The following is a 27912-nucleotide window of genomic DNA, read 5'->3' on the forward strand; positions in this document are numbered from 1 at the left end:
CAGCGTTGTGTCACTTCTGACATTTTAGAGCTCGTTTTAAAAAAAAAAAAGAAAGGATCTAATTCCCCAATCAGAAGCAGTGGTAAAGGGTGAATCCTGGAGTCACTATCATGAAAATAAAAAGGTAAGAAGCCTCCTTTATTCTCTGTTAATATATCTTCTTGTCTTTGTTTGATTTTTTATTTTGGGTCGATGCGCCTCTTGGGTTTAGAATAAAATTCAGCTATGTTTCCCTTAACGCTATGTTTCACGTGCCCTTTTTCTACATCAGAATCAGAATCAGAAATACTTTATTAATCCCGAAGGAAACTGAACTTAACTGAAGCTTGTTTATCATTGACTAAATTGGTACTTTATTATGTCAACAACTGGCAACACATCAGCTGTGTGTCTGCGCTGCACATGCATGTAAATCTTTTTCTTAAATTCCGAATGTAGAGAAATGGCCTGTAGTTGTATAAAATCAAAAGACAAAAGGTTTTTGGAGAATTTGAGATCTTAATTTCACAAACAACTCTGTGGGACTAATTTTGCTGTAGACACAATCCATTTATTTATACTTGTGATGCATCAGCTCATTATTGTTTAGTCAAATTTTCACAGAGGCACTAAATATGTGTTCAATCAATTTAGGAAACACAGGTGTGCAATTACAATAAGACAAATGATAATCTGCTCGGGCACGTGTATGCATATATGCAATTAGAAGTCACTTTTTTTAAAGGTTTAGCTATGACAGAAAGTTGGTTCTGTATTTAAGTAACAAACACATGCAGATGTAAGGAACACACTAACCACAATGGAGAAGCAAAACATGACTAATGGCGTTTCTCTTTTTTAAACTAGTTAAGCTTAAGTATTGTTACACAATGGCCATATTCACTTTCTGGGATCATTATGACTGGTGAAAATATGTATAAAATGTGTCCTTAAAGTCCTTAAAGTTTTATCAAAAGTCTGCTGTACCGGAACAAGAAAAAGGAAACAAAAACTTAGAAAAGTTTGATGTGGAACACTGAAAGACAATTTTCCAACAGTATATGGTATAACAGTATGAATAAAGCTAAAAGACGGAACATTCAATAAAATCAGAGATTCCAAAATAAAGTAGGAACTAAACAAAAACCTCAAACTATGACAAATGAATGCACATCACATGACTATCCATGTACACTGTGCATCAGCATGTTTTTGTAAATGGGAAGAAGATGGTTGTTTCCTTAATTATGACCCAACGTAGGATGTTGAGTGACTGATAAGATCCACTTGGGCAGAGAATGTGGGTGTCTGCATGTTTGTTTCCAGTAGTCTGTTTTCTACACTTAAACAATGTAAACAGTGTTTTAACGTCCTCATCCTTTAGCATTTCATATCTTTGAAAAAAATACATTGTGGCTGTAGTTGTATTCATTGATGGATTAGTACATAGAACAGCAGCTGGAATACCAGCTGTTATAGCAAGAGAACAATGGACATGAGAACACAGGGCTGAGAAAACAAACTCGAGCTTCCATTTAAAATGGGAAAAAATACATTTAAGGAAAGACCATACTGTAGCCTGCCTAGTATGTATGCTTTTTTTTCCAATTATATCTATCAGAATTCCAGACTACTTCTCAGCTTAGTACATGCCCCGCATCACCTCACACAAAAACAGTCCTTTGTCGGAAATCTGGTCATTCTAGACTTATAACTTATTGGGGAGGCTAACTTTACTCCACACTTACATTCTCCTTGGACAGTGTGTTCCCATTATGGCAGAGGACAAAATTGGCAGGCTAATAATGTAAAAAAATAAATAAAATCCTCGTACCTGAACGTTTAAAAGAAATTGTTTTGTTTTGTTTTTTTTAAACTGCTCAATTGACTTATTAATCATTCAAGCATAAGAAAAGAACTTAAGGGATGAAACAGTGTTGATCTACACATAACTGACGACTTTTAAATTGTGTCTTTAGGCACTGTTACTGTCTATTGCAAAAGCATGTGATTTTTTCTCATTTCTTTTGTTGTATCTATGGAAAAAGCTAAAGATAACAAAGTTTAACAGACAGATATAAAATTGTACTTTTGCACCAACAAGATGATTCCCAAAGAAGCTGAAAGCTTGGCATTGTACAAAGTGTGTCCTTAAAACATTTGAGGAAACTAGACGAGGCTTTAAAATATCTACAGCAGATGAAGAGTACCTGAGAATCAGGTCCTTAAGAAAATGGAAAAAGAAATCCAGCAAATTCCTGGCGCAGATATATCAGGCCGTTCAGTTGATCCATCCATTTCCTGAAGCAGGAGTTTCATCAGAAATGGTCTCACTAGAAGGGCGGCTGTCAAAGGTAGCCATATTTACATATTTAAAGTCATTGGCAAGAGGTCTTATAGAGTGATGAATCCAATGGAGGAGGCCAGGAAAGACGTACAACAGTGGGTGTCTAAAGCGAGAGATTTTTCAAAATTGGTGGAATTATGAGCTCAGAAAGTCAAATTTAGATCCACCATATAACACAATCTGGAAAAAGTGTGATTGGGACTGGCTTTGTTCTTCAGAGATTACAATGACCACAAACATGCTGCCAAAAAAGTCAAAGCATAGTTGAATAAAAAACATGCAATGAAGCGCTATCAGTCATCAAACTGCCTGCCCAGAGCCTGCACCCCAACATTATTGAAGCAGTGTGGGATCATCTTAATAGAGACCAGAACAAAAGGCAGCCAACATGCAAAGAAGAGCTTTGTATGTCCTTCAAGAAGACTTTCCAATTTTCCAAACAAAATATAATTAAATGTATACCTCACTATTTTACACTTAAAAACAAAAGCTCATGAGCATAATATGGATCTGTGCATAAAAAAATTATATTACTTTGCGTGTTTGCTTTTTTGACTCATAAGTACATACGTCCTAAACCCTGACAGCGTAAATCAGTTTCTGTTTTTTCGAGTTAGGATTATTTCACAGTAACTCAGCTTCTTGTGAAATGAGAAAAATAATTCAAATTATTTAGATTTTCAATAGATTTTTTATTGATATTTACAGCAAGGCAGCAATGACAATGCAGCCAGTCTCACTGAACCTTAACAAATGAACTGCAGACTAAATTAAGCATGACTCAGCTTTTTAAAATATGGTTATAACACAAGTATGATTTAAACCATAGCAAGTGCATGAAAACCGTTGTATCTTCTAAAAGGCCGAATGGAAGGTATTTTTCTATGGAAAATCAATATACGACACACAAACGCTGAACATTATAAAACGACTGAGAAAACTTAATGAACTGGAACTTACTTTTCATAAGCAAGACCCCAAATAATCACTTTTAATAAAACAAGATGTAGATTTCTGTGAAATAGGTTGCGTAAAAAAAGAAAAAAGAGAGTTTCTCCTGAAGCTCTTTCGCTGGTGATGTAAAAGCAATAGCTGTGGACCGAGGCTAGATTTGACATGCCAGCCTAATTAGTGCGATTATCACACAGCTGCGCAGGCTGAGAGGATTTGAAGTGGTTTTATCAAAAGGATCATTTTCTGAGGGAATGCCTCATCCTGACAGCGTGTGCACTGCCAGACCCAGTTCAGTTTGGGATGTGCAGCTGCTGTCTGCTGAAATATATATATGGATTTGAATGGATGAACTCTCAGAGGACAGACCGAGTTTTTGCACACGAGTAAATCTGCAATGTTTATTAAAGGTTTTCCAAAGGCCCAAGCCACTGCCTCACACCTCAAAGCTGATCGGTTATTTGGAGTCTGACGGTTCATAGTCAGCATTAGATTTCCCTGAAATAATTTTCAGACTTGGCAGAGTATAGATGGAAACCCAAGCAGACCCAATGATATTAAACGCTGGGCCACAGTCCCATGAGAAACACAACTTTGTTTTGACTTACATATTGATTTAACAATGTTTTCACATTATGAAGGTAAAGTTTTGCATGGCTTCATTAAAGATGTTAGAGTTACTGTATGAAAAGACGTTTCATGTTTCAGGGGGTCAAGTTGGAACCAATTACTGATTTTCCATTGAGTGACCTTTGGTCCAGTGGTCAGTTACTATGAGTAACATGGTAGAGGTTGCATAATGCGCTGAACCCATAACCAGGAATTATAGCGCAATTCCCTTAGCTTTGTGGAACATTTATTGCCTGGTAACTTAATAGTTTGGTCTAAATGCTTATTAGCATTGGCACTTTTTTATAGTGCTAAAGATAGCACTGGCCATTTGAATAGCTGTAAAGCCCAGTGTAGCACCACAGGACTGCCAAAGTTAGCACCTAATGAACATCATGGTGTATTTCCCAAATCTTGATATTTTTACAAACCAAAAGCAGAGTTACAAAAGAAAACGGACATTTCTTGCAGTAATGCTTTCTATATTATTTTAGGATACTTAATCAGTTAGATTACACCAGTGTTCAGGGTTGTATAGATAATTACCCACCCTCTTATAGTGTATAACAGTCCATGAAGTATAAATGCATCATTCACCCTCATTCATAGAACAATAACATGTTCTCAGTAAAAGAATCTCTGGCTTCCCTCTTGCTCAATCATTACATTGTGCTCTACTACAATACTTCATATAGCTCAGTGACTCAGGATGGCTCAGGAAAAAATGCCATTGGCCAAGTACATACACACCAGCGTTTTGTTTAGCCTGGCTCGTTTAACTCCTCCCTCCGTTTTTTGCCCTTGGGTGGGCCGGTGTTTACAGTGCTCCTCTGGACCAGCATGGCCTCTACAAGCGCTGCCAGGATTCCCCCCCTCTACCGGCCGTGATGTCACAGGTCCAACTCCAAGAGATGCCAGTGTTTCCCCCCTACCAGGTTCTAGAGTGTAGGGAAGCGAGGAAGAAGAAGTCCGGTGACCCTCTTCACCACAACGCCCAACACAGGTCTGTCCACCACCTGACGCCTCCACCTGGCCGTTCTGCTGTGAGTCAGTCATCCATAAAGGACCTGAAGGTAAGACTTCCAAGACTCTGGAAAACCTGCTTGAGTCGCTGGTGATCAGTAATGGGTATTCTCCAGTTGATCCTTGCTTCCAAAACCTGCTTAATGATTTTGTTCTTCTTTAAATCACAATTTCAACTCGATTATGGACTATGGACAAATACAGTTTTTTAAAGAGGGGACTGTGTTAATTCCATACAGGGGATTATCTCTTGACAGAATTCCTGTTTCCAGACATTTGGCATTAAACTCATTTAATCCTATTTGCTCCACTACACTGACATATTTTCATTCATCTGAGTCCTGGAATGACCGGATAGACCCTGAAAGTGTGAGTGTACACATTTTTCAGTCTGCACAAATACAGTTTGGTTTTAAAACTCATATATATTAGTTATAAATATTAGTTTCCTAAAATAAAAGGTCTTCAAATATAGTTATTTTTCCAGATTTGAGATGAAGAGAAAGTATGATTTTGTACATTCTGCATTTTAAGTGTGTAAGAGGCTGTAAGAAAATTTTAACTATAGTTGGTGTGTAGCTGATGGATTGGCTCTACAGATTTGATGTGTATCTGAGTTAAAGTAAAATGTCTTTACCATCTCTGTGTTTCACTGGGTTCATTCCTGCTGCTCACAGTCTTTTTGCTGATGTGTTGCAGCTCTGATATATCATTGTGTTTAAACCTGCCATAATGTTACTTGTTACATGGAAAAACACAACATTGCTGTAATAAAGCAGACTATTTATGGAATTCTTTTGGAGGATCTTTTTCTTATACTTCATAACTTTCACACAACCCAGACAGAAATGCCATGTGGGCAAACACTTCCTGACAGTTTGAACCTTGTCTGTCTGGATTATCAGAGAGACCCCTTAAGACATGTATTCAGTGCAAAATTAGCTTAGAAGTACCAGGCAGAGCTGCTGGAGCATGAAAGTGAAAACATAAAGCTCAGTTGAAGTCCAAAAGGGGATGGGGGGCCCTTAATTAGTCAAGCTTTCTCTGACCCCTGTGAGAATCGAGTGTAAAACCAGTTCAGGGATTGAGACAAAGGCACTCACTCAGCAGTGTTAACAATTGGGTTTCACAGAACTGCATATAACTTTGTTTTTGGATTTGACTGAGTTAGGGCTAAAATTTTGGTGCAGACGGCTGGTAATTGATGATGATAGGGGTTTGATGTTTGGCAGTTTCATAACCAAGGAGACAGCTTTGAGCTGCAGAGAAATTGGGGTCATAAAACACCAAAACATGAAGTGAAGACATATTGTTGTTAATAAAAAACAAATCCTTTAATTTACGCAAATGCCTCTTTTTTGTCAGACCTAATGGTATCAATAACTATAATATTGTTAAAAAATAACCCGAGTTGAGATAATGTTTACACTTTTTTTTAACAAATAGAATAATGTAGTTCCACATCCTTAACCTTTACCATTTAAGTTTTTTAATGCATGATGTGGACCCCTATTGGAATCGATAATGTTGTTGTTTCTACTCGTAACCCTACAGAAATTTTGTCTCTTTTTGAGCTACTGCTTCAGCCAAAAGTGTTTGCTAAATTGTGGGATGAATTAACTAAATCCCATTTATTATGTTATCCTTGGGAAGTAACTGTAGCAACACAAAACTCTAATGTCTTATTTGAGTAACCAGACTTGCTGCAATGCCATATCAGGATGGATTGTTTAGTGGACTGTTTTTTAATAGTTTAGATCATTTTGACTTGATGGTAAAATGTAAGATAAGAAATACTTGATCTATCCCATGTTTGGGATAGTGCCACTGCTCTCAAGCTTTAAGGACCAGCTAAAATTCAGACTACTTAAGACTGGCAGCACTGCTTATAAAATTATATTCAGGTCATCTAAAAACCAAATCACACTCAGTTTGAAAACTTGTTAGAGAAATATTTAAAAGGTGATTTTTTTGCAGTTTAACATCTTACTATGCAATAATAACTGCTTTTTGATTCCATGGTGCACAACGGATAGGAAAGCTTCCTTGTGCCTATGAGCTGGAACTGTTCTTCTTGGGGTTGTGCTGTGCGTACACTGTGGCTTCTAAGATCATATCAGAGCTGTTACAAAACGTCTGTTCTACTTTCCATGGAACAACATACAGACATGAAAAAGCTTCATCAGCACCTATTTAAACTTTGCCTGCCAGTCCACCTTCTAAGTTTCAGAACTTTGTCTTGTTTGCTTCGGCTGTGTTTGAATAAAATTCTCTTATTATGTGTGCAGGTGCAATTTCAAATTCAATTCAATTCAAAATTTATTTGTATAGCACATTTAAAAAAAACAGAGTTGACCAAAGTGTTTCACAATCGGTTAAAAACAAGAGAAAACAATAGAGAAACAAATATAGATAAATTAGAAACAAATACAGATAAATAAGAAGACAGTGAATTAAGAATAAAAGCATAAAACAGGCCTGATGGTACTCATACTGAACTCGAATTAAAAGCCAAAGTAAAAAAGTGAGTTTTAAGACGCAATTTAAAAGACTGAATAGACTCTGAAGTACGAATCTCCTCTGGCAGATTAATCCAGAGTCTGGGTGCTGCTACTGCGAAGCCCCGATCTCCTCCATGCTTCAATCGAGACCTTGGTTGTGCTAAGAGCATCTGGCTAGATGATCTCAGTGCTCTTTTGGGCTCATACATGTTGAGGAATTCGTTTAAATAACTAGGCGCCATATTATTTAAAACTTTAAAAGTAAGTAAAAGAATGTTAAAATCATTACGATATTTTACAGGGAGCCAGTGTAAATTTGCTAAAACTGGAACGATGTGTTCATACAATCTAACACCTGTTAAAAGACGTGCAGCGGCATTTTGGACTAACTGGAAGCGATGGAGAGATGAGTGTTGGAGAACCAAATAGAGAGAATTGGAGTAGTCCAGTCTAGAGGTGATGAAGGCATGAATAAGTGTTTCTAGGTCTCTTGGAGGAAATAGGGCTTAGCTTTGGCAATTTCACGTAACGGATAAAAACTTGTTTTCACAACTGTGGACACTTGCTTCTCTAATTTAAAGGCGCTATCTAAAAACACTCCGAGATTCCTTACAGAGTGAGAAACATGAGAAGCAAGAGGACCGAGGGTATCAGTTAACTTGTTTATAGGCATTACACCTGTTTTTACAGCTCTGTCGCACATGATGTCCCACCTGGCTTCTCTCCTATCAAAGTTGCTCACAAGCCATCATTTTCTGGGTTTGTGGTAGGATTCTGCATGGTATCGTTGGAAGGATTAATGATTAAAAATAATTTTATTTATTTATTTATCTAGCTCATTATGCATACGACTTATGTTTATGTCATTTTATTCAAAATTAACATAAAAACTATGAACATAAAAAGCGATCAGTTAAAGTTATTTCGAACTGACCATATTTGAGTAAGAAGGTTATTATTAACAGGAGTCTATTTGAGATTGAGCTCTATATTTCAGGTGAGACCAGTGTACACAAAGGCTATACAAAAACTGAGATAGACAGCTGCATAATAAAAGGACACATTATACATGATCACACAATAAGAAAGGTGTGAAAAAGAAGTTAAATTTTATTTTATACACAAAATATTATCTCTGGAAATGTTCCAGTGAAATCAGAAAATGCAGTTTCATAACTTTTTGTAGTTCAGTCCATTTATAAGCATCAAAGTATCCATGGCTGTAATGGGACATCGTAAGTCGCATGCTTAAATTCCGTAAAGAAGCTGAGGGAAGCAGGGAATCTTTTCAGCAGAGCCTTGTAAACAAATATCATAAAATGCGGCTCTCTTCAGTTTCCTGGGGAGCATCATACCGCTTCTTTATGTATGATACAATGATTAGTGAGAAAAAAATCACCTGTGATAAATCGTAATACACAAGCCTTCAAGGCGGATGTGGAAGCATGTATATAAACAATAGTGCCACAAGCTAGGGTAGACAAAACTATAGATTGTACAATCTATAGTCATCAAGATTTGTTCCTATGTAAAAATTCAATCGTCATCTTTGATTTTCTTGAATGATGTTTAAGGGGCAAATGTTGACTGGCATGTCTATTACTGTGATATTGAGTTGGGTAAAGATAATATTTCTTATATAGAAAGTGAATAAAAGAGGTCCAAGAATAGATTCCTGTGGAACACCGGTACAAATAGGAAGTGGTCTTAACCTGAAACTGCTGGAGACTCTTTCAGAGTCAGAAGGTAATCGCCACTCAAAGTTGCCATGTGCCTCAATTATTTTCAACAATAATAATACAAGTTAAAGGGGCGAGTTGTATGAATATGTAACCCCTGCACAGTTTTTTCTTAAGTTTAGGCTATTAGAGGAACTACAGTGTTTTGGCAGTTCGATGCTACCTGGTACTGTGACCAGTACTACCTGACTTTGTTTGGTTTCCCTGGCTTAACTGTTTGTTAATGCAAATATCTAAACCAATCATGTGGGACAAACTCAGTGCATGTGGAATGGTTGTTGAAGCACACAGGTTAGCCTACTGGGATTTTCCCACACAACGATGTCTAGGGTTTAGACAATGGTCTAACAAATATCTCCGGGTGAAAATGCCTTATTGATGATATAATTGCAGGCTGCTTCAAGCCAATAGGAAAGCAACAATAACCATAATCAAGGCATGCAGAATAGCATCGCTGCAGCATCTCTGAATGCACAAAACTGCGCCTGGTCTGATGACTCTTTTTGCTGCAATATTCACATAGTAGGGTAGGAATTTAACATAAACAAGATGAAAGCATGGCTTGATTTGTATCAAGCCAGTGTTGGTGTGGAAATATTTTCTTGACACACATTGAGCACCTCAGTGCCAACTAAGCGTCATTCCCATCCTACAGGAGTATTGTTGCCGGCCATGTACATCCCTTTGCATGTACACACCATGTCACAAATCTCCAACCATCTCAAACTTGTTTCTTGAACATAACCATAAGTTCACTTTACTCAAATGCCATCCACAGTTACCAGATATCAGTCCAACAGAGCACCTTTAGGGAGTGGTGGAACCTTGTTTATTCGACACCATGAAAAATTAAGAATAACAATTCTGTACACAAAAGGTGTACAGAATTGTGCTATACTAGTTGCGAGTGTACATTGTCCATTGTATTAACTGCATTTTTAGTCACATTTTTCATGTTTTCATGTGGCAGTTATAACCATTTTTCCTTATATAATATAATGTTCAGTGCTAAACTCTGAGTTTGTATTTATGTTTTCATGATTCTTATGTCTAGTGGGATGTTTTTTGGTAGTTTGCCTTTATTTAGATTATTAAAAGATTATTTTATATGATCTGTCTTATATTAGAATTTTAAAATAACATGTAAACTAATTACTAAATTCATAAATCTTCATGCATAAAAATTGAATTTATTCAACAGTGCCATCAAAGATTTTCCAAAGTCATTTGATGGCACTGTGTAGCCCTAAATAAAAAAACCCATCAGATTCAAGTCCACGTGCAGCCTTTTGTGGTTTACACTGACCTTTTCCTCAAACTTCAGGCACATAAGCTGAATAATGCTAGATCTTTGTACTATTTGATTTTTGGGGTTGGCTCAGACTGAGCTGTAAACGAGCTAAGAGAGAGTCTTTTGTTTGTTACATTTCTCAGAGTATACCTAAAGCTCTGTTCTCAATTTCGAAGAGCCAGTCGATCCTTCGAGATAATGTTTAACAAGAGTAGGACATGTCTCAACAAGTCTCAAAATCCATGACCGAATTTCCAAACATAAAATATAGCATTTGTATATTTTTATTACTGCATTTCATCTGTAAATTCTGACACTGAGGAAGTGCGTGACCCTTCTCATTATGGCAAGATGGAAATGTACACTGCTTGGTTAAAATTTCAATTTTAAAACTCAAGGTTTAGTCGAGTGCAAAGCTCCCACATCAGACATGACAGCCAGACAGCGTGTTTATGTAGCTGCTAAATTAAGCTCTGTTGTTTGTAACTTAAGCAAGTGCATGTTTCTAATCCCACACTGACTGGACTGTGTGTCTCATTCTTGGAAGAGGATGTTACATTCTTTCTAATGTTACCCGTTAGCCTTAGGGAAAGAAAAAAGAACATGTCTTTGTCCCAAACTCCTCCTCCTAATGAATTGGCCTGTCTCTGCTGTAGCTGCTCTTTGCTAAAGAGAAGTGTTAGTGAGGGCATTGGGCAAGAGAGCAAACCGACTCCTTCAGGCCATGTCAAAACAACATAGTGTAGTTGTTCAACTCAAAATCCTTCTTACCATCACTTTGGATATGAGACTTTTTGCTGCCTTCTTGAAAAATAAACAATTTTCTCAAAAAGAGGCCTCGCAGTAACATTTATGTTTATTATGTATTCTATTACAACATATGCAAAGGATTTCTTAACTGTATCTACATCAAACGAACAAAACGTCTGAACAAAGGCTAAGTTGATACTTGTAAAAAAGAGGAGCCCTTGAGGGTGGGCAGCTATGGGGGAGGCGGAGGCGACCTATACAACAACATTAAAAGTTTTAATGGGGGCCATTTCTTCAGTAGAAAGCAGATTGTGTTCTGTGTATGGGGTTTTCTGGAATAACAGTGGCTGCGGTTGTGTAAAAATATGTGACTGCTTTGTCTTGTTAAATGCTATATCATTGTGTAAACTTCAAAGACAAATACAGCGATATGTTTTTGAAGAATGATAGTTTTTTTTCCTTAATTTCTGCTGATTAAAGCACCATTTGAATTTAACCCAGGGTAAAATCTGATTAAAGGGCTGATTGTCAGCATTAATTCAAAGGGTTTAACAAAAGCATTACATTAAATGTTCATTTATTACCATCATACATAGTTTCAAAAGTAACAGGACAATTGAATGAGACGGCTCATTGTCAAATGGAAGCTTGCTGTCTCATGAGAAATTAAACACATAAATATGTGGAGGAATGAAGCTATTATTGGAATCCTCAATGTGAAGTCCAAATAAATGCAATGCAACTGAAGGACGCCATTATTAAGTTGAGGGGAAAACAGCATAGAGGGAGCAGTCGCTTTAGGAGAGAATAAATTAGCAATCATGTATAAAACATGTTTAAAAGATTCCATGTACTGACTAGTTCAGCAGGGACTTCCAATCAATCAATCAAAACCGATTATAATGGATTTAAAAAATATTATTTTATTGGTTTTCATATGTACCTATTTTCAGTGACATCAACTTTAATACCTGGAAATTATCTACGCATATAATTATATTATTTTTCTGGTTTTTTGCCAGATTTTTCAAGTAACCTATATTTGACAACATCATAATAAAACTGGAAATTCGGTTCTTGGTGTGCCACCCCAATATTTTTAGTGCCCCCCCAAAATATTAACAAAGTGGTGGGAAAAGAAAAGTACAGGGATGCTGAGAAACATAATAACAAGTCATATGCCACGTTATATGTCAAACACAGAGGAGTTAATGTTATGGGCATCTATGGCTGCCAGTGGAGGCCAGTCACTGCTGCTTGATGTTAATGTGGTTGCTGACAGAAGTTTGTGTGCAGTACTCGGCCAAACGCTGCAAATCATGATCAAACTGATCATAATGTTCTTCACAGTGCAATGAATAAACAGCTAAAGCAAAGTGGAAAAGCACTTTCCATTTTCCAGAAAAGTGTATTCTGTCATATTCTTGTGATCTGCTTATGTTGCCAAATATGTTGGTATTTTGGTGTGCCAGTATCAGTAAATCATGTCAACATAAGTGAATTATGGCAATTGAGGAATATAATAAAGCCTCTATTCAATATGTTTCTTACAGATTTTGGTCCTTATTGATATTAAAAAGCACTGAAAGAAACCCAATTCTGTCCTCTGTGGCAATGAATTTCCCGGGTCACGTATTTGTCTAGCCTGTTGCTACAAGCGATTCGATCCTTGCAGCCGTTGCAAGAGGTGGATCTGCATAGCCGGCAATAAGTTGGACTTGTTCCCAGTGGGCGTTGGACTCTGCCATGGCTGCCCTTTGTCACCGATTCTGTTCATAATTTTTTGGACAGAATTTGTAGGCATAACCAAGTGGTGGAAGGCTTCCACTTGGGCGGTCTTAGAATTTCGTCTCTGCTTTTCGCAGATTATGTGGTTCTGTTGGCTTCATCAAGTGGTGGCCTCCAGCTCGCACTGGAGCCTCTGATCACAAGCTTTGGGTAGTGCCTGAAAGTATGAGAACGCAGATTCAAGCGGCAGAAATGAGCTTTGTCCGAAGGGTGGCTGGCCTCTCCCTCAGAGATAGAGTGAGGAGTTCAGCTTCATTTGACAAGGATGCCACATGGGCGCCTCCTGGGTGAGGTGTTCCAGGCATATGCCACCAGGAGGAGGTCCCGGGGCAGACCCAGGACACACTGGAGACATATGTCTCAGCTGGCCTGAGAGCACCTTGTTCTCTGGGTCTGGGCTTCTCTGCTTAAACTGCTGCCCCCGTGACTCGGCCCCAGATAAGCGGAAGATGGATGGATGGATGGACATTATTATCATTATTATTATTATTAGAAAAGTTATATAATACAAACAATACTAGGCACAACAGAAATGTGAAAACTCCATCTTAATAATTCTACTATGGTCTGTTCAGATGTGTAAAAGTTATTAAAGTATGTTCTGTCTGCTTCTTAATGTCTCACGGTGTTATGAGTAGGGGTTCAAATAGGTTTTGGCAGGTGGAGGAACCCTAAGATTAAGTCTAGCAGTGCAGAGTGAATTGAAGAATCAACTACAAATAAGTCACATCATGTGTTTTCTATGTCACAATAGGTTTTTCTTTGTGAACATCCAGAGATTAGATGATCTGTGCTGGTAGTCTGATGTTCCTTGTGTTTCATGGATTTATCAAACTGAATTCAAAAAGATATGCAGATTTTACTTGAGCTATTACAGCTGCTTTGAAGCTAGCATTAGCATAAGCATTAGCTAGCCTTAAAAAGCTAGAACTCATTATATGAATCTAATCAGCATCAGCACCTTAATCTGCTACCCTTGATGTTACCTAAAATTGACACAGAGTCCAGTATCAAGCATTACTGTAGACTTTACCACAGTACTGCAAAACAAATAGTTGAGCACTACACCAAACGACACCAAATGATCTAGTACAGCAGTTTTTGATTAAAAAAATGTCTTTTGCTTTAAAAGACATTGTACAATAAATATAATTTTAGCAACAATGTATAGATCCATGTATCTGACTATTAAAAAACAAACAAAAAATCTAAAATGAATTAGGACATCGCACATAAGCTTTGAATTTCCACTTTATAAATATCCTATGGAAAATACTATATCCTATACTATGGAGAATAACTAAACATCTCCCGCCCTTTTCCTTACCTTACATCTGTAATAGTATGAAGTTCCAATGAGATGTTTTTAGCTTGCAGACAGACTTTCTGACAAACTGTGGAGAAATATTTTTGTATTTAGTGATCTTTGTTAATCTGTTTGTAAAGTTGAATTTAAAATTACCTGCCACTTAAAAAAAATATCAAGCTACTGCACTTATTATCACTCGCCTTGTAGAGCAGTAATTACACTCTGAAGTACTGTGGCCACAACTTTATTTAATTCTGCACCGTGAGGGAAGGAAAAGGGAAACGAAGGAAAAGGGAATGTGCTAAAGGTGTAAATATCAGGCTACAGGACATGGAAAAAATAATAACGAATTTGATGGTACCATGCATTAATATATCAGATTTAATTGTTCATTAACTGAACATGCTAAAATCCTGCAGTGCATCATTTATGGGCACTGACATTTTCTCTACTGAATTATCAAAAAAAGTCAAGGTAATAATACCTGTACTAAAGATAATCACAGCTTATGTCTTACATTTGTCAGGAAAATATTTCTTTGGAAATTTGTCACCTTAAACACAAACTTTTATATTTGTGTTTGTATTTATGTGAATTCCTTCCATAAATACAACAGCTTAAATTCACAAAAATGATATTATGTTGGAGATCGATTATTCTACTACTGAAAATTACACAGAAGAAAATTTTAGTATTTTTTGCTAGTATAGTATTTTTAAATTCATTATAAGGTGTTATTAATTTTTTTCTTTTAAATGAACACAATAAAAAAATTGATCCAAAATATAAGCATGACTAGTGTTATTTTTGTGGGTTTACTTGGAAAAGAACAGAAAAAAAGAATTTACAGATGACTTTTTGATGCTTCTGGGCCTCATTTTAACTTTTGTGGTCCTCCATTTTTGTTTTTATGTTTTATATAGTTTTGTTGACCCCATTACTAGTCGTGTAGTGCTTTGATAGCACTGAAATGTGTATGTCCTGGATATGTCTAATACTACTTTCAGTCGGACTTAGCTTGACCAGTGACCAGAGAAATCACATTTTTTTGTGTGCGTGTGTGTTTATTGTAAACCATGGGGCTCTGTAGTTTTACATATAAATCCGTGAACGGCTGGACTCTGCAGTTACTGAGTCTGCAGAGCATTGGTGCCTTTACGTGGTCTGCCACTTTGTGGCTAACTTGTTGTGGTTCCTAAATGCTGCCACTTTGCAATAATATCACTGAGAGCTGATAGTGGAATATCAAAGAAGGAAGGAATATCACAAACGGATATGCTGCTACCATGCTCAAATTCACTCAGCACATGGCTGAATCAGAGAAAAGCATATTTTACTGCACTAATATTGTTCTCTCAAACTCAAGATATGAACTATAAAATAATTGATTTAATGCCTGACTTTTTAATCCATCCACTGTACTTCTGTTACTGACTCGCATTGCCTAAGATAGGAAAGATCTTAAGTAGTCAGGACTGCTACTGTAGCCATATCCTTAAATGTTAGCTCACACAATTAGCATCTTCCTTTTGACTGAATGCTTTGAGTGTGGCTGGTTGCCAAGGAAGTTAGAAACAGTGGAGTGGGGCTGGTGGAGTGATATGAATGGATGTATTTCTTTTCAGGGGTCAAAGAGTGACGACTATCTCGAAATGTTATTGGTCCTAAAGGCATTTGTCTAAAGCACGAACCCATGTGCTTTCCTTGAGAAGGTAATAAACCTCTGTCTCACAAAGAGTCTGTGAATAAAGTGAGAGCTCGTCTTGCTGTAGGGATAGATGAAATACATCCCTTGTTAATAGTTCCCTCTAGACCCAAAGGTTTTGCTGAAGGAAAAGGCCAAGCTGTGAAGAAGAGACAAAGAAACGTTCTACTATGAGTTTGCAGAGAATGCTTTCTCTGTTTTATTGTATAAACCTCCGTCGAGCCAGGGGGCTCTTCTTCTGTTTGTGCTCACCTCTCAAGCTTTTACTGAGTTTCCACTAATTCAGACAAAGGCGTGACGCTCCGTGTTCTATCAGTGTTACATGAGATGCAGTGGCTCATATAGGCATTAATGAGCTCCCTCGTCAAAAAAGCGTCATCAAGAGGATCTCTGAATAAATGTGAGATTATAGAGATAGTGTACTATTTTTCATCATGAAAAAAGAAGCACACAAAGAGCTTTCAGTGCAGAGTACCTCTTGCTTTGCTGTTGTTTTCTGCTTGTAAAAGCAGACATAAAACATTATTGACAATCACAAAATGTAATTTAAAATAGTGTAAATAATTGATGCTTCAGTTTTCCTAGCAAAAACATTGAATCTGCTTTCAAATCAGTGCTTTAATTACTGGTAGCACTGTGGAACTTTATTTAATGGTTAATCTGCAGGGCCCAAAATGGAAAATAATTTGGCGTGACATCAATGTTATCCCTCTGTGAAGTATGGCCTGAAAATTTGACACCATGTCGGTGGTACAAGAACATGCACAGTTAGTCTAATGGTGCTTGTCATCATGAGTGAAATATCCTGAACAGCACTATTATTATTATACAAACAGAAAAGACAGGTGTCTGTGAATACGGGCTTTATTTGTCCTTCTTAAATAAAATGTAATGTAATAAATGTGGTGATGAAGTTTCTCATTAAAACTGCAAAAACTGTTAATAGTAGCAGTACAGTGAAAATGGTTAGTCTGTTTTCATGAACATTAGCAACATTAACATTGAAAATGTTCATTAATAATTTGGGTTGAGGAGAAGGAAACAGAACAAATGCCATGCTGTGAAAGAAAGAAACACAGAGATTAATAATAACTAATGATTAAATGTAGATGGTGTATACATGTTGCATCATGGGAATCCCCCAGCAGCCTAGACCTATTGCAGCGTAACTAAGGGAGGTTTCAGGGTCATTTTATTTGTCAAAAAGGAATGTTTTAAGCCTGATCTTAAAAGCAGAGAAAAGCTGTAGTGAAAGCTGAAGGCTCTGCCTCCCATTCTACTTTTAAACATTCTAGAAACCAAAAGTAAACAAGCAGTCTGAAAGCAAAGTGCTCTGTTGGTGTGATATGGTACTATGGGGTCTTTATGATAAAATGCGGCCTGATTACTCAAGACCTTGGGCTGAGATTTCCAAATCTTGGTTTAATAAGGAGCCGATGTAAAGAAGCCTATATGGGAGAAATGTGTTCTCTCTTTCTATTTCCTGTCAGCATTCTTGCTTCAGCATTTTGAATCGACCCTGAATGATTTTCAGGGAGATTTTAGGAGAGCCTGATAATAATATATTATATCAGGCTAGTAGGGCCAAGTACAATAACCTCAGTTTTATCTCAATTTAGAAGCAGGAAATAGGAGACCATCAAGATCTTTATGTCTTTAAGACATTCCTAATGGGCGTGTGTCATCTGGCTTCATAGATATGAAAGCTAGGTATCATCTGCATAGGAATGAAAATGTATGCTTTGCCTTCGAATGATACTCCCTAGTGGAAGCATCTATAACTTAAATGCCCTGTGGGCCACTGCTGGCACTGTCATCTCATGTGGCGGCCACTTTAGTGTTCAAGTAGTACAAAAAAAACAACCAAACAAACAAGAAAACACCCACAGATATTTCCGAAAATGTAGTGTTTTGTTTGTTTGTTTGTTTTTGTCACGGTTTTGGGTCATTTGACCCAGCATGTTCAGTTTCTTGTATTTTGGTATTTATCTGTATTATGGTTTATGTTCTGATTCTTTAGTTATCTCATTTTGAATATTATAATCCTATGTTTCAGTTTATTCTGGTTAGGGTTTTGTTCTCAGGTCTTGTGTCTTGTGCCCTCGTGTTTAGTGTAGGTTTAGTTCAGGGTTAAGTCTGCGTCCTTGTCAATTGTTTCTTGTTTCCTGTTTTATTGTGAAGGTCCGTGTCTCGTGAAATTTTGCTTCCCCTGTCTCGTCTTGTCAATTACTTCCAGCTGTGTTCCCCACCTGTGTGTAATCTCCCTGTGTATCTTCTGTGTGTTCTCCCTGCTGTCTACCTTCATGTGCCTTCGCCCACCTTCCTTTGTGTTCAGGTTTGCCGTTTAGTTTAACCCAGTATAGATTATCTTTAGTTCCATTTTGCCATTCTCTCCTTCTGTTTTATTTTACAATAAACCTCCTTCGCATCTCAGCGAGTGCCTGCTCATTTATTTCTCCACACGGCTCACTCCGTTAGCCGTGACAGTTTTTAAATTTCAAATATTGTATAACAAGGAAAAACTACAAACACATAATTTGTTCCAATTTTTTCCAGTTGAATCTGTGAAAAATGCCAACAACAACACAGTTTTACATAAATAAAATAATTCGTTTGCTCCAACAAGGTGATTTGATTCCTGGACTTCGACGTTATTGTAGCACTGTGGGACGCTCTTGATAGAAGAAGGTCAAAGGTCAAATGATGCCTGTTATTAAGGTGAAAGGAAAATAGTCATAAAGAGCAATTTTGTTTTTGTTCCTGGCATTAAAAAGCAAATTAACATGTAGGTTTGTTCGCTCTGACTCGCTTTTGAAGTCAGCCACACGGGCCGCTAGAGGAGCTGCAGTTTGTGTCACTTCCACATTGAATTCATTTTCCAGTTCCAGGGGTTGCAGCTTGGCCGCAAGACATATTTATTTAAATCATCTTGTTTATGTATTTCATGCTTAAAGGACAAAAGCACAGCCAGCATAAAAATGCAATGTTTTATTTTTTCACACCATTGTTCCCTTGTTGCTTCCAGATATTATTTTACATGTAACACAAGTTAAGCATCAATCTTTTGGATAAACACAGTACCTACAGTTTACCTAATATACTCATATAAAGTGTCATCAATATGTGTGTAACATGTGGCTCTATACCACCTGTTGGACAAGCATTGGAACTATTCTATTCCTGAGTAATGCCTTTCGGCTGTTTCCCCATCTTTGTTTCTTATCTTTTGTTCCTGATAGTTCTAGTCAGCGACAGAAGTGTACCATTTCTGGTAAAGCTGGGTAAAATAGCACTGGTTCCCAGCTTTCAGTATTATTATCTGCATGTTCCATCTTTTATGCTTGTTAAGGGCCAATAAGGGGTCACTACTTTCCGGTTCTTTATGTAAGACAAGTCAACTTGTCATTTTTTTGTTCAAAAGATTTATTCATATCAGGACCATCTGTGTAAATTTTTCAGTTTGCTTTTGAAGAAAACAACGCGACTTCCACCAGCGTTACGCTTCATGCATCTCTGGCCAAAACATTTTTTCCAAGTCATTCAGCACACCCTCTGGGCTCAATGCAGTGCACCATTGACTGAACTTGGTGACAACCAATTCACAAAAATGAAGCGTGTTCAGTAAAAGATTTGAAAAGCAATAAACCCCTGTTCACTTTTGCTCAGTTCCAAGTTAATTTTCCTTAATACAAAGAGAATTGACCTAGGCGGCACAAAACTGTAGCCAGATAGGAAAAACAGGAATGAAAAAATACTTTGCTGCTAAACCAAGACATTCACTTTAGACATATATATACATATAATATCAATGTGACTTTAACTTTTAACTGTTGATGGTCAAATGTAATTAACCTCTAAAAAATGTTTTAAATGGATGGGGCTAGGAAATACAGCATACGTTTGAGTTTTCGTATGGCTAGATCGTAGTGGAACAATGGTGTCAATTGTGTTTCGGGTGCTCAGAACAAATAATGTTTTATACTGGATGAGCAGAACTAAAGATTAAATGTTAGCTGGCCTTAAGCAAGCTTCGGTTCGCAGATTACTGGCCAACCAGTAGAAAGACTCCTTTGTGAGCTGCAAGTTGTGACGTCAAATGGGCTCTATAAAGACATAAATTCATAGCTAATCTGGAACAACACAGGAGTGGGAGGATGAGTCTTGGTGTCCTCCTCCATTTCTTAACTTGCATAACTAATGAGCCTTAAATATTGGATAAATTAAGCAGGACCAGTGACTACTGTCAGATTTGCACAAGCTAACTTGTGGACCACAGTGTAAGCTAACAAGATAAAGGGATTGTACTGTATGTGCATTATTTTCAACTTCTGAAATACCTAAAAACCATGCTGGAGATGCTTGAATACAGCCACTATCAGGTGAGATGGGCTGACATATTTTAATATTTTAGAAAAAAAAGAGTAGATATGATTTTTATATCAAAAGAGTCAAACATCTTTCCTGCGATTGAAAATAGGGCTTAGGGTTGAGGGTTAGGGTTGAGTTCTAAATACTTCATTATGTGTACCCGGTTCACAAGTCTTAGGTTAAATGACGACAGGGAAGCTGTTTTACACTGAGTCGTATTTAAATTGCTGCATGAGTTGGGGAGGTGCTGAAATGTTATATAGTGCTCTTTTCGAAAAAAAAAAAAAAAAAGAAAAGAGAGCTTGATGTAAAAGAAATTTTGCTTGGACATTTCAACATCTTATCACCGTAATGTTGCAAAGCAAGCAAGTTAGATTATTTGGTTTTTAAAAGGTGGTTTCAAGGGAACTTTTAATGTAACAGAGTAGTAAAGTGTGATTGATTTGGGTTTGTAAGTTGAACTTTGAAGTTGGAAACATTTGAACATTTAAACTCTTGCATTTTTAATTTGTGCTTTTACCACACTGGGACAGGTGTTTGGAATTATTATAATGAAAACATTCATTTTTAAATCTTTTTTTTTTTCTCTATGTGAAAGTGTATTTTTGTCCTTACCCATAACTGTATCACATGAGTCAAAGAATAAATCCAAAACTAATGTGGTGTAATGTTTATGACTTTGCCACTTAGGTCCAGACCCACCTGGAAAGTCCCACCAAATACCACATCCAGCAGGCTCAGCGGCAGCAGGTGAGGCAGTATCTGTCAACCACCCTGGGTGGTAAAGCTGGCAGCCAGCCCCCCGAACACAGTATGCCACCCGGTCCTGGCAGCAGTGCACCCAATAGTCCCATGGCTTTGCTCACCCTCAGCTCCAACTGTGAGAAAGAGGTATACCTGCTCACTTCAAGGATATTCAGTATCCTTACATGCAGATGTCTCGACAGAGAGTTAGGACTTCATGAAATGTGCCTTTGTGTTATACAGATGGATGATGTCATTGATGATATTATTAGCTTGGAGTCAAGCTACAACGAAGATGTTCTTGGACTGATGGATCCAGGAATCCAAATGAACAACCAGGTAATTTATTTGAAGATAAAATAAAAATTACAATAAATACCAAAGTGTGTAATGTTGACACTTTCTTCTTTGAGTTTAAAATAAAATATATGGCAGTTGCTCTTTTGAAGAGGACACTATAATGACAGGTTTTTAACACCAACAGCTACCTGTGTCGGGAAATTTATTGGATGTATACACCAACCAAAGTCTCCAGCTACCAGGCCTCTCCATCAACAATTGTCCACCCAACATTAAAAGGGAATTCACTGGTAAACTAACACTCAATTTATGAGCGTTTGGATTAGAAAAAGTATAAGCCTTTACTACAGGTATATTTGTGGACACTCAGTTTAGTACACTTTTCTGTGACCTTTCTGTATCTAAAAAGTTAATGGCAAATTTACTGCTGATAAAATACATGCATAACCTTGTTTTTTTATGACGGAATCCCAATCCACTCAGACGCTTTTACATCTAAATACATAGATTACTTTAGACTGATGTCAATATTGTGTGCAATTTAGAAGTGCACAAAATACTGTTAAGTCAATCATGTGCCAAATAATTACTCCAGCTCCTGCCATGAAGCAAGTACTGGACAAGCCTGGATCCTGTGGCCAGTATGAAAACTATCAAAGGCCAGAGAGCTTTCCAGTAGGTAAGCAAAGCAAAATGAAGAGAAAAAAAAGACATAATGTTTTGTAAACTGTAAAACTTCACTTTCAGAAACTGTATGTTGAGTGTTTTGTGTATTTTTAAATTGCACACATTATACTACTGTATATTGCAAAAACTGAGGTGCAAACTTTAAGCTTTTTTCCAGTTCTAGCCTTCAGATTGTTACTTTTTGTAATGCTTGTGATTAACAGATTTCAAATATGCTAAACAAACCTTAGAGCATGTGAAATACAAACCTATAAAATGAATTCATTTACTGTGATCTAAATCACATTGTAATCCAATGGTTTTGTCTAAAGTACTGCTATTCAGCCATCTTTTGCTTCACAGAGGCCGAAGTTCGTGCTCTGGCAAAAGAGAGACAGAAGAAGGACAACCACAACTTAAGTAAGGCAATCAAAATATAAATGAATTTCAATTTTTTATGTTTAATTTTAGTAGCTTCATTGTGTAGTGGTTTACGCATTCGCCTAAATATCCTAAAAAGCAAATAGCTTGTTATTTTTATACTTAATTTTCTACTTCTAGCTGTTTTGTAAAGTTATATTAATCTGTGTTCACAGTTCATGTGCTCACTTTGCATTTTAGTTGAACGAAGACGGAGATTCAACATCAATGATCGCATTAAAGAGCTGGGAACCTTAATACCCAAGTCAAATGATCCGTAAGTGTTTTTGCATATATTCATGCTAATGGATGCATGTGCCCAGCCATCTACTTGTCTGCCTACTGTAGTGATTCATGCATTAACCATGTTTTAACTTCCTAATGTGTCAAAGTCTCTTTAAAATGCAATCGGCGTTTTGCTCAGCAGGATGTAAAGAACCCTGAGGTGTTTTGGTCAGCTGGTCAGCTGACTCTGACTGTAGATATTTGTCTCATGTATACCCCAGAGACATGCGCTGGAATAAGGGCACTATTCTGAAAGCCTCGGTGGACTACATTCGGAAATTACAGCGAGAGCAGCAGAGAGCCAAGGAGCTTGAGTGCAGACAGAGGAAGCTGGAGCACGCAAATCGGCATCTTATGCTCCGTATACAGGTGGGTCACTCTAAGACTTTGCAGACGTTATGTAGGTTTTTTTTAAGTATTATGGTCATGATTTTTTTTTAAAGTAAAACCATAAAATTAGTTGCAGTAATCTGCAAAAATCTACTTGATCCCAGATGTACAGTATTTTACACAAAATTAACAAATGCTTGTTCTTTTAATCCATCTATTACAGGTAATATGTAGAAAGCTACTTGTGTTTGACATTTTAATATATAAAGGAATTATCCTATTAATTCCAGCAGCCAGTATAGTTTGGCAGGTATAGCATGAAGGGTGGCAAAAGAACCTGTGTGCAAAACCAGAGAAGGTTTTATCTGGAAAAAAAAAAAAAAAGTATTCTATTCAAAAGACGTTTCAGCCAATTTTGAGTAATTTGTGTCATACAGTGCCTGGCCAAAAAAAAAGTCGCCACCAAAATAAAAAAGGTCACACACTCTAATATTTTGTTGGACTGCCTTTACAGCATGCATTCGCTAAGTCGATAAGTTTCTGCAATGTCACAAGATTTATTTCCATCCAGATTCTCAATGGGGTTGAGGTCTGGACTCTGTGGTGGCCAATCTATGGCTACGTCCACACGTACACTGGTATTTTTGAAAACACAGATTTTTCTATGCGTATGCACCTTTCCTCTACACGTAAACGTTTTCGATCACTGAAAAGTGAGATTTTTTAAAAATTCCTGCCAGGGTGGAGACTTTTGAAAACTCAGTTTTTGCGTTTACGTCTGGATGAGGAAAACAGAGATGCAACGTCAAAGGTGTGCGCCTTTTTTGACGTGAAGCTGTGCGCCACGTTATTGTTTATATGTGATTATTTCTACAATGGCGGATATAGACAAAATACTGTTGCTGTTAACCTGACTATTTTACACACTTACATATACACACGCAGTTACTGTCCCTCCATTTAGAAAGGCGTCAGGGTGAACTTCGTAGGTGCCTTCTACATTCAAGACAGCTGCTGTCACAACCCAAATCCCGATGTTGGTTTTGAATGAATTTACTTTTTTTTAAAAATTCAAATTTATGTAGGCTGTATGCATTTTGTTCATTCCTAAGTTGTGATTCTACACCAACCAAAATACTATCTTTAGTTATTAACATTTGAAATGTTGAAGGCGCTTGAAAAGTAACACAAAATTATCTGCCTTTCCAGGGAACAAAAACTTTTTGGAAGTACTTAACGTTTTGTGAGGGTACAAAACCCTGTTTAGTCTTTCCTTCCCAGGCTTCTAGACTTCTGATTAGCCATTTTTAGCATTTACATGTGGACGGAGATATTTTTTTCAAAACTGCACATGTGGACGGAATTTTTTTTTAAAAACGGAAAATCTCAGTTTTCAAAAATGTACGTGTGGGCATAGCCTGTGTCACTCTTTCACAATTTAAGCCCGATGAATCCTGGCATTGTCATCTTGGAATATGAACGTTCCATCGGGGAAGAAAAACCCACTGATGGAATAACCTGGCCATTCAGTATAGTCAGGTAGTCAGCTGACCTCCTTGGAGCACATACTGCTGAACCTAGACCCTAGACCTGACCAACTGCAGCAACTCCAGATCATAGCACCACCCCCACAGGCTTGTACAGTAGGCACTAAGCATGATGGGTGCATCACTTCATCTGCCTCTCTTCTTTACCCTGATGCACCCATCACTATGGAACAGGGTAAATCTGGACTCATCAGACCAAGTGACCTTCTTCCATTTGCTCCCTAGCAATTTGAAGCCTCACTGATTAGTGGTTTTATTATGGCTACACAGCTGTTCAGTCCCAATCCCTTGAGTTCCCCTTGCATTGAGCGTGTGGAAATGCTCTTACTTTCACTATTGAACTTAGCCCTGATTTCTAAACTCAAAATCTTACCAAGAGTATTTGTCTTATTTCTAGTCAAAATCATCTCATTACACTTAAAATAAGACAGAATCAGCTAAAGGGCAACATTTCAGTAAGCTAAAGGAACTTGTTTCAAGACAGTAAACCTTAAAACTAGAAAAAAACTAGACAATTTTCACTTGTTTCATTGGCAGATTTTTCACTTATTTCAAGCTAAAATATCTTGTATTAAGTAGAAAAAAGAAACAAGTGAAAATTGTCTAGTTTTTTTTCTAGTTTTAAGATTTACTGTCTTGAAACAAGTTCCTTTAGCTTACTGAAATGTTGCCCTTTAGCTGATTCTGTCTTATTTTAAGTGTAATGAGATGATTTTGACTAGAAATAAGACAAATACTCTTGGTAAGATTTTGAGTTTTTGCAGTGATACTGTTGTTTTTCTTCGATTTGATTTTTTTCAGGCCACATTTCTTCCTCAAAGACAGTGGGTTCCCACTATCCTTCCACTTTTTAATATAGTGTTGGACAGTTCTTAACCCAATTTTAGTAGCAATCTCCTTAGATGTTTTCTCTGCTTGATGCATGCCAATGATTTAACCCTTCTCAAACACACTAACATCTTTTCCATGACCACAAGATTCGTCTTTCAACAAAGCTGTTTATGAAATGAGAACCAACTCATTGCACCAGCTGGGCTTAAATAACCAGCTGAACAATAATCGCCCATGCAGTAATTGTCCAATAGGAGGTCGTACCTATTTGCTTAGTTAAGTCCAGGTGGCGACTTTTTGGCCAGGCAGTGTATTTGCATCCTCCCCCTTTTCATCTTTTCACCAATTGTTTTGCACTTTACAAACAAGATATAGCACTACCATTAGTGAGTTTCATAAGATGCCTTTAGTTGGATTTTTTTCTTTGCTCTATGTTCCAGGTTTTGTGCTGGCTTAGTAAATTTGCACAAAACATGATTTTGAAGTTGATTAGCGTAGATGTACTTTTTGTTCCAGTGTTAAAACATGTGCAATATTTCCACCGTTTTTATCTCTATCTAGGAGTTGGAAATCCAAGCCCGTGCTCATGGTCTTACAGTGGTGTCATCCCCAACTGTCTGTACGTCAGAGCTAATGGCTCGTGCCATTAAGCAGGAGCCCGTCCTTGGTGACTGCCCATCAGAGCTCTACCAGCATAGTTCTGCCCCTGACATGTCCCCTCCAACCACATTAGACCTCAACAACGGCACCATCACCTTTGACCATATACCAGCAGATGCGGGGGACCCCGGCCCTTACGGCAGCTCTAGTGCGTGTAAAATGAAGGAGCTGGTAAGGGACAACAGCCTAGGGCCAATTTCCCCCAGTGATCCCCTGCTGTCCTCGATGTCCCCAGATATCTCCAGCAACATCGACAGCCACCACACTTCCAGCTCAAGTCTGGAAGAGAAAGAGCATGGATGTTAGCCCAACAGCATGGGCTGCACTGACATTTACATTTTGTAGCAACTCACCAGTGTGGCGCCTACATTAAAGATATCACTGTGAATGGATTAAAGAACTCATGGTATGTTTAAATTGAATTTTTCTTATTTTTGTCCACACTGGTGTAGAAGTTTTAAGTGTTACATAGTCAGACAGCTCAAAATTACTTGACATGTAATATACACAGTGTCTGTGAAACATGACTACAATCTTATTTTGGACTTGCAAATCTGTTTATTTTTGTCATATTTCAAACTTTTCATATATTTTCTAAATACACAGTGAACCTGGTGGTAATGCCAAAAGACTAAAGTATGCATATGTAAAAATGTATGGCTGATAAAGTCCAAAATGTGGCACATGTTGTAATATTTGGAAATACTACATATAATAAATATTTAGAAATTAAAAGTTTTGGTATTAGAAATCCATGTATTATTTAAATTAAAGTAATTTTTACACTATGTGGTTGTTGTATTATGAGGAAAGAGCAATCTTTTAGAAAAAGGGCCACATAATAAAACACATTATACTCATTTACTGGGTAGAACTTTTGAAGTTACATGTGGTTTTGCTGATGAGATCAGTGGAAAAGCATCTGGTGCTATACAAGCACTTAGCACTTTGAGATTTGCTTTTTGCTTCTTTAAAATGACAATATAGAGCATGTGTCAAACTCAAGTCATGCAGATGAAATCCAGTCAAGGTTAAGCTTAAATGCAAGGGTCAGAGAGACAAAAACCCAATGCAGGGTGTTGTGGAGGGACTGAGAAGAAGATACTAGCATTTAGGGCTGAGTAGAGAATTGTAAAACCGCAAGATATATGAAAGACATATTAAAGTAATTACAGTAATCAGGTGAGAACATTCACTACAACCTCATTGCAGGAAAACAAAAAGAATGTTTACTGTGAACAGAAACCAAACATGAAGACAGGCCATGTCCACACTAATACGTTCTCGTTTCAAAACGCATCTTTTCTCTCCATTTTGGCCTTCCGTCCACACCGTCTTTGGTCAAGGAAAACGCAGCGTTTTGAAAACGCTCTCCAAAGCGGATACATCTGAAAATGCAGTTTTCGCATTGCAGTGTGGAGAGTGAACCCGGAGCCTTTTCGAAAACAATGACACAATTTTGTCATGTGATGCAGTCATGTGAGATAGTGGAGGGCATTATACACCAGTTGTTTTGTTTGCTCTCAATTTTATATATCAGTTTGTACATGCTTAAGATAGCTTTTCTTCAAGTTCTTTAATTCTCACTCGCTTTTGCAACTTTGTACTTTTGTTAGTCCATTTGGTGCTTTTCCTCAACATTTTGCCGCGACGTTTCAAAGAGCCGGAAAGTGGCAGACAGAAATGAGGCAGGTTGAATCGTCTAGCGTTTCACGCATGCGCAGTACTGGAACATAAGCATTTTCGGCCGCATCAATGTGGATGAACAA

General features: G+C 37.4%; 1 protein-coding gene across 6 annotated transcripts; it reads left to right on the forward strand.

The window, feature by feature from the left end:
* On the forward strand, positions 1-26985 carry mitfa (melanocyte inducing transcription factor a). 6 transcript variants are annotated; one of them, XM_005450156.2, is made up of 10 exons: positions 1-124; positions 4710-4959; positions 21051-21251; positions 21348-21443; positions 21589-21694; positions 22000-22083; positions 22434-22490; positions 22692-22767; positions 22997-23144; positions 26045-26985. In XM_005450156.2, exons 1-10 carry the CDS (start codon positions 111-113, stop codon positions 26447-26449), a joined length of 1437 nt encoding a protein of 478 aa, XP_005450213.1. In that variant the 5' UTR covers positions 1-110; the 3' UTR covers positions 26450-26985. The 6 variants fall into 6 exon arrangements, with proteins under 6 accessions (XP_005450213.1, XP_005450214.1, XP_005450216.1 ...); XM_005450157.2 differs by lacking the exon at positions 22000-22083; XM_003442784.5 differs by lacking the exons at positions 1-124; positions 4710-4959 and adding an exon at positions 19850-20371.
* Positions 26986-27912: the final 927 nt, after the last annotated feature.

The sequence above is a fragment of the Oreochromis niloticus genome, linkage group LG5 (genome assembly GCF_001858045.2).
Source record: "Oreochromis niloticus isolate F11D_XX linkage group LG5, O_niloticus_UMD_NMBU, whole genome shotgun sequence".
Taxonomy (NCBI): Eukaryota; Metazoa; Chordata; class Actinopteri; order Cichliformes; family Cichlidae; genus Oreochromis; species Oreochromis niloticus.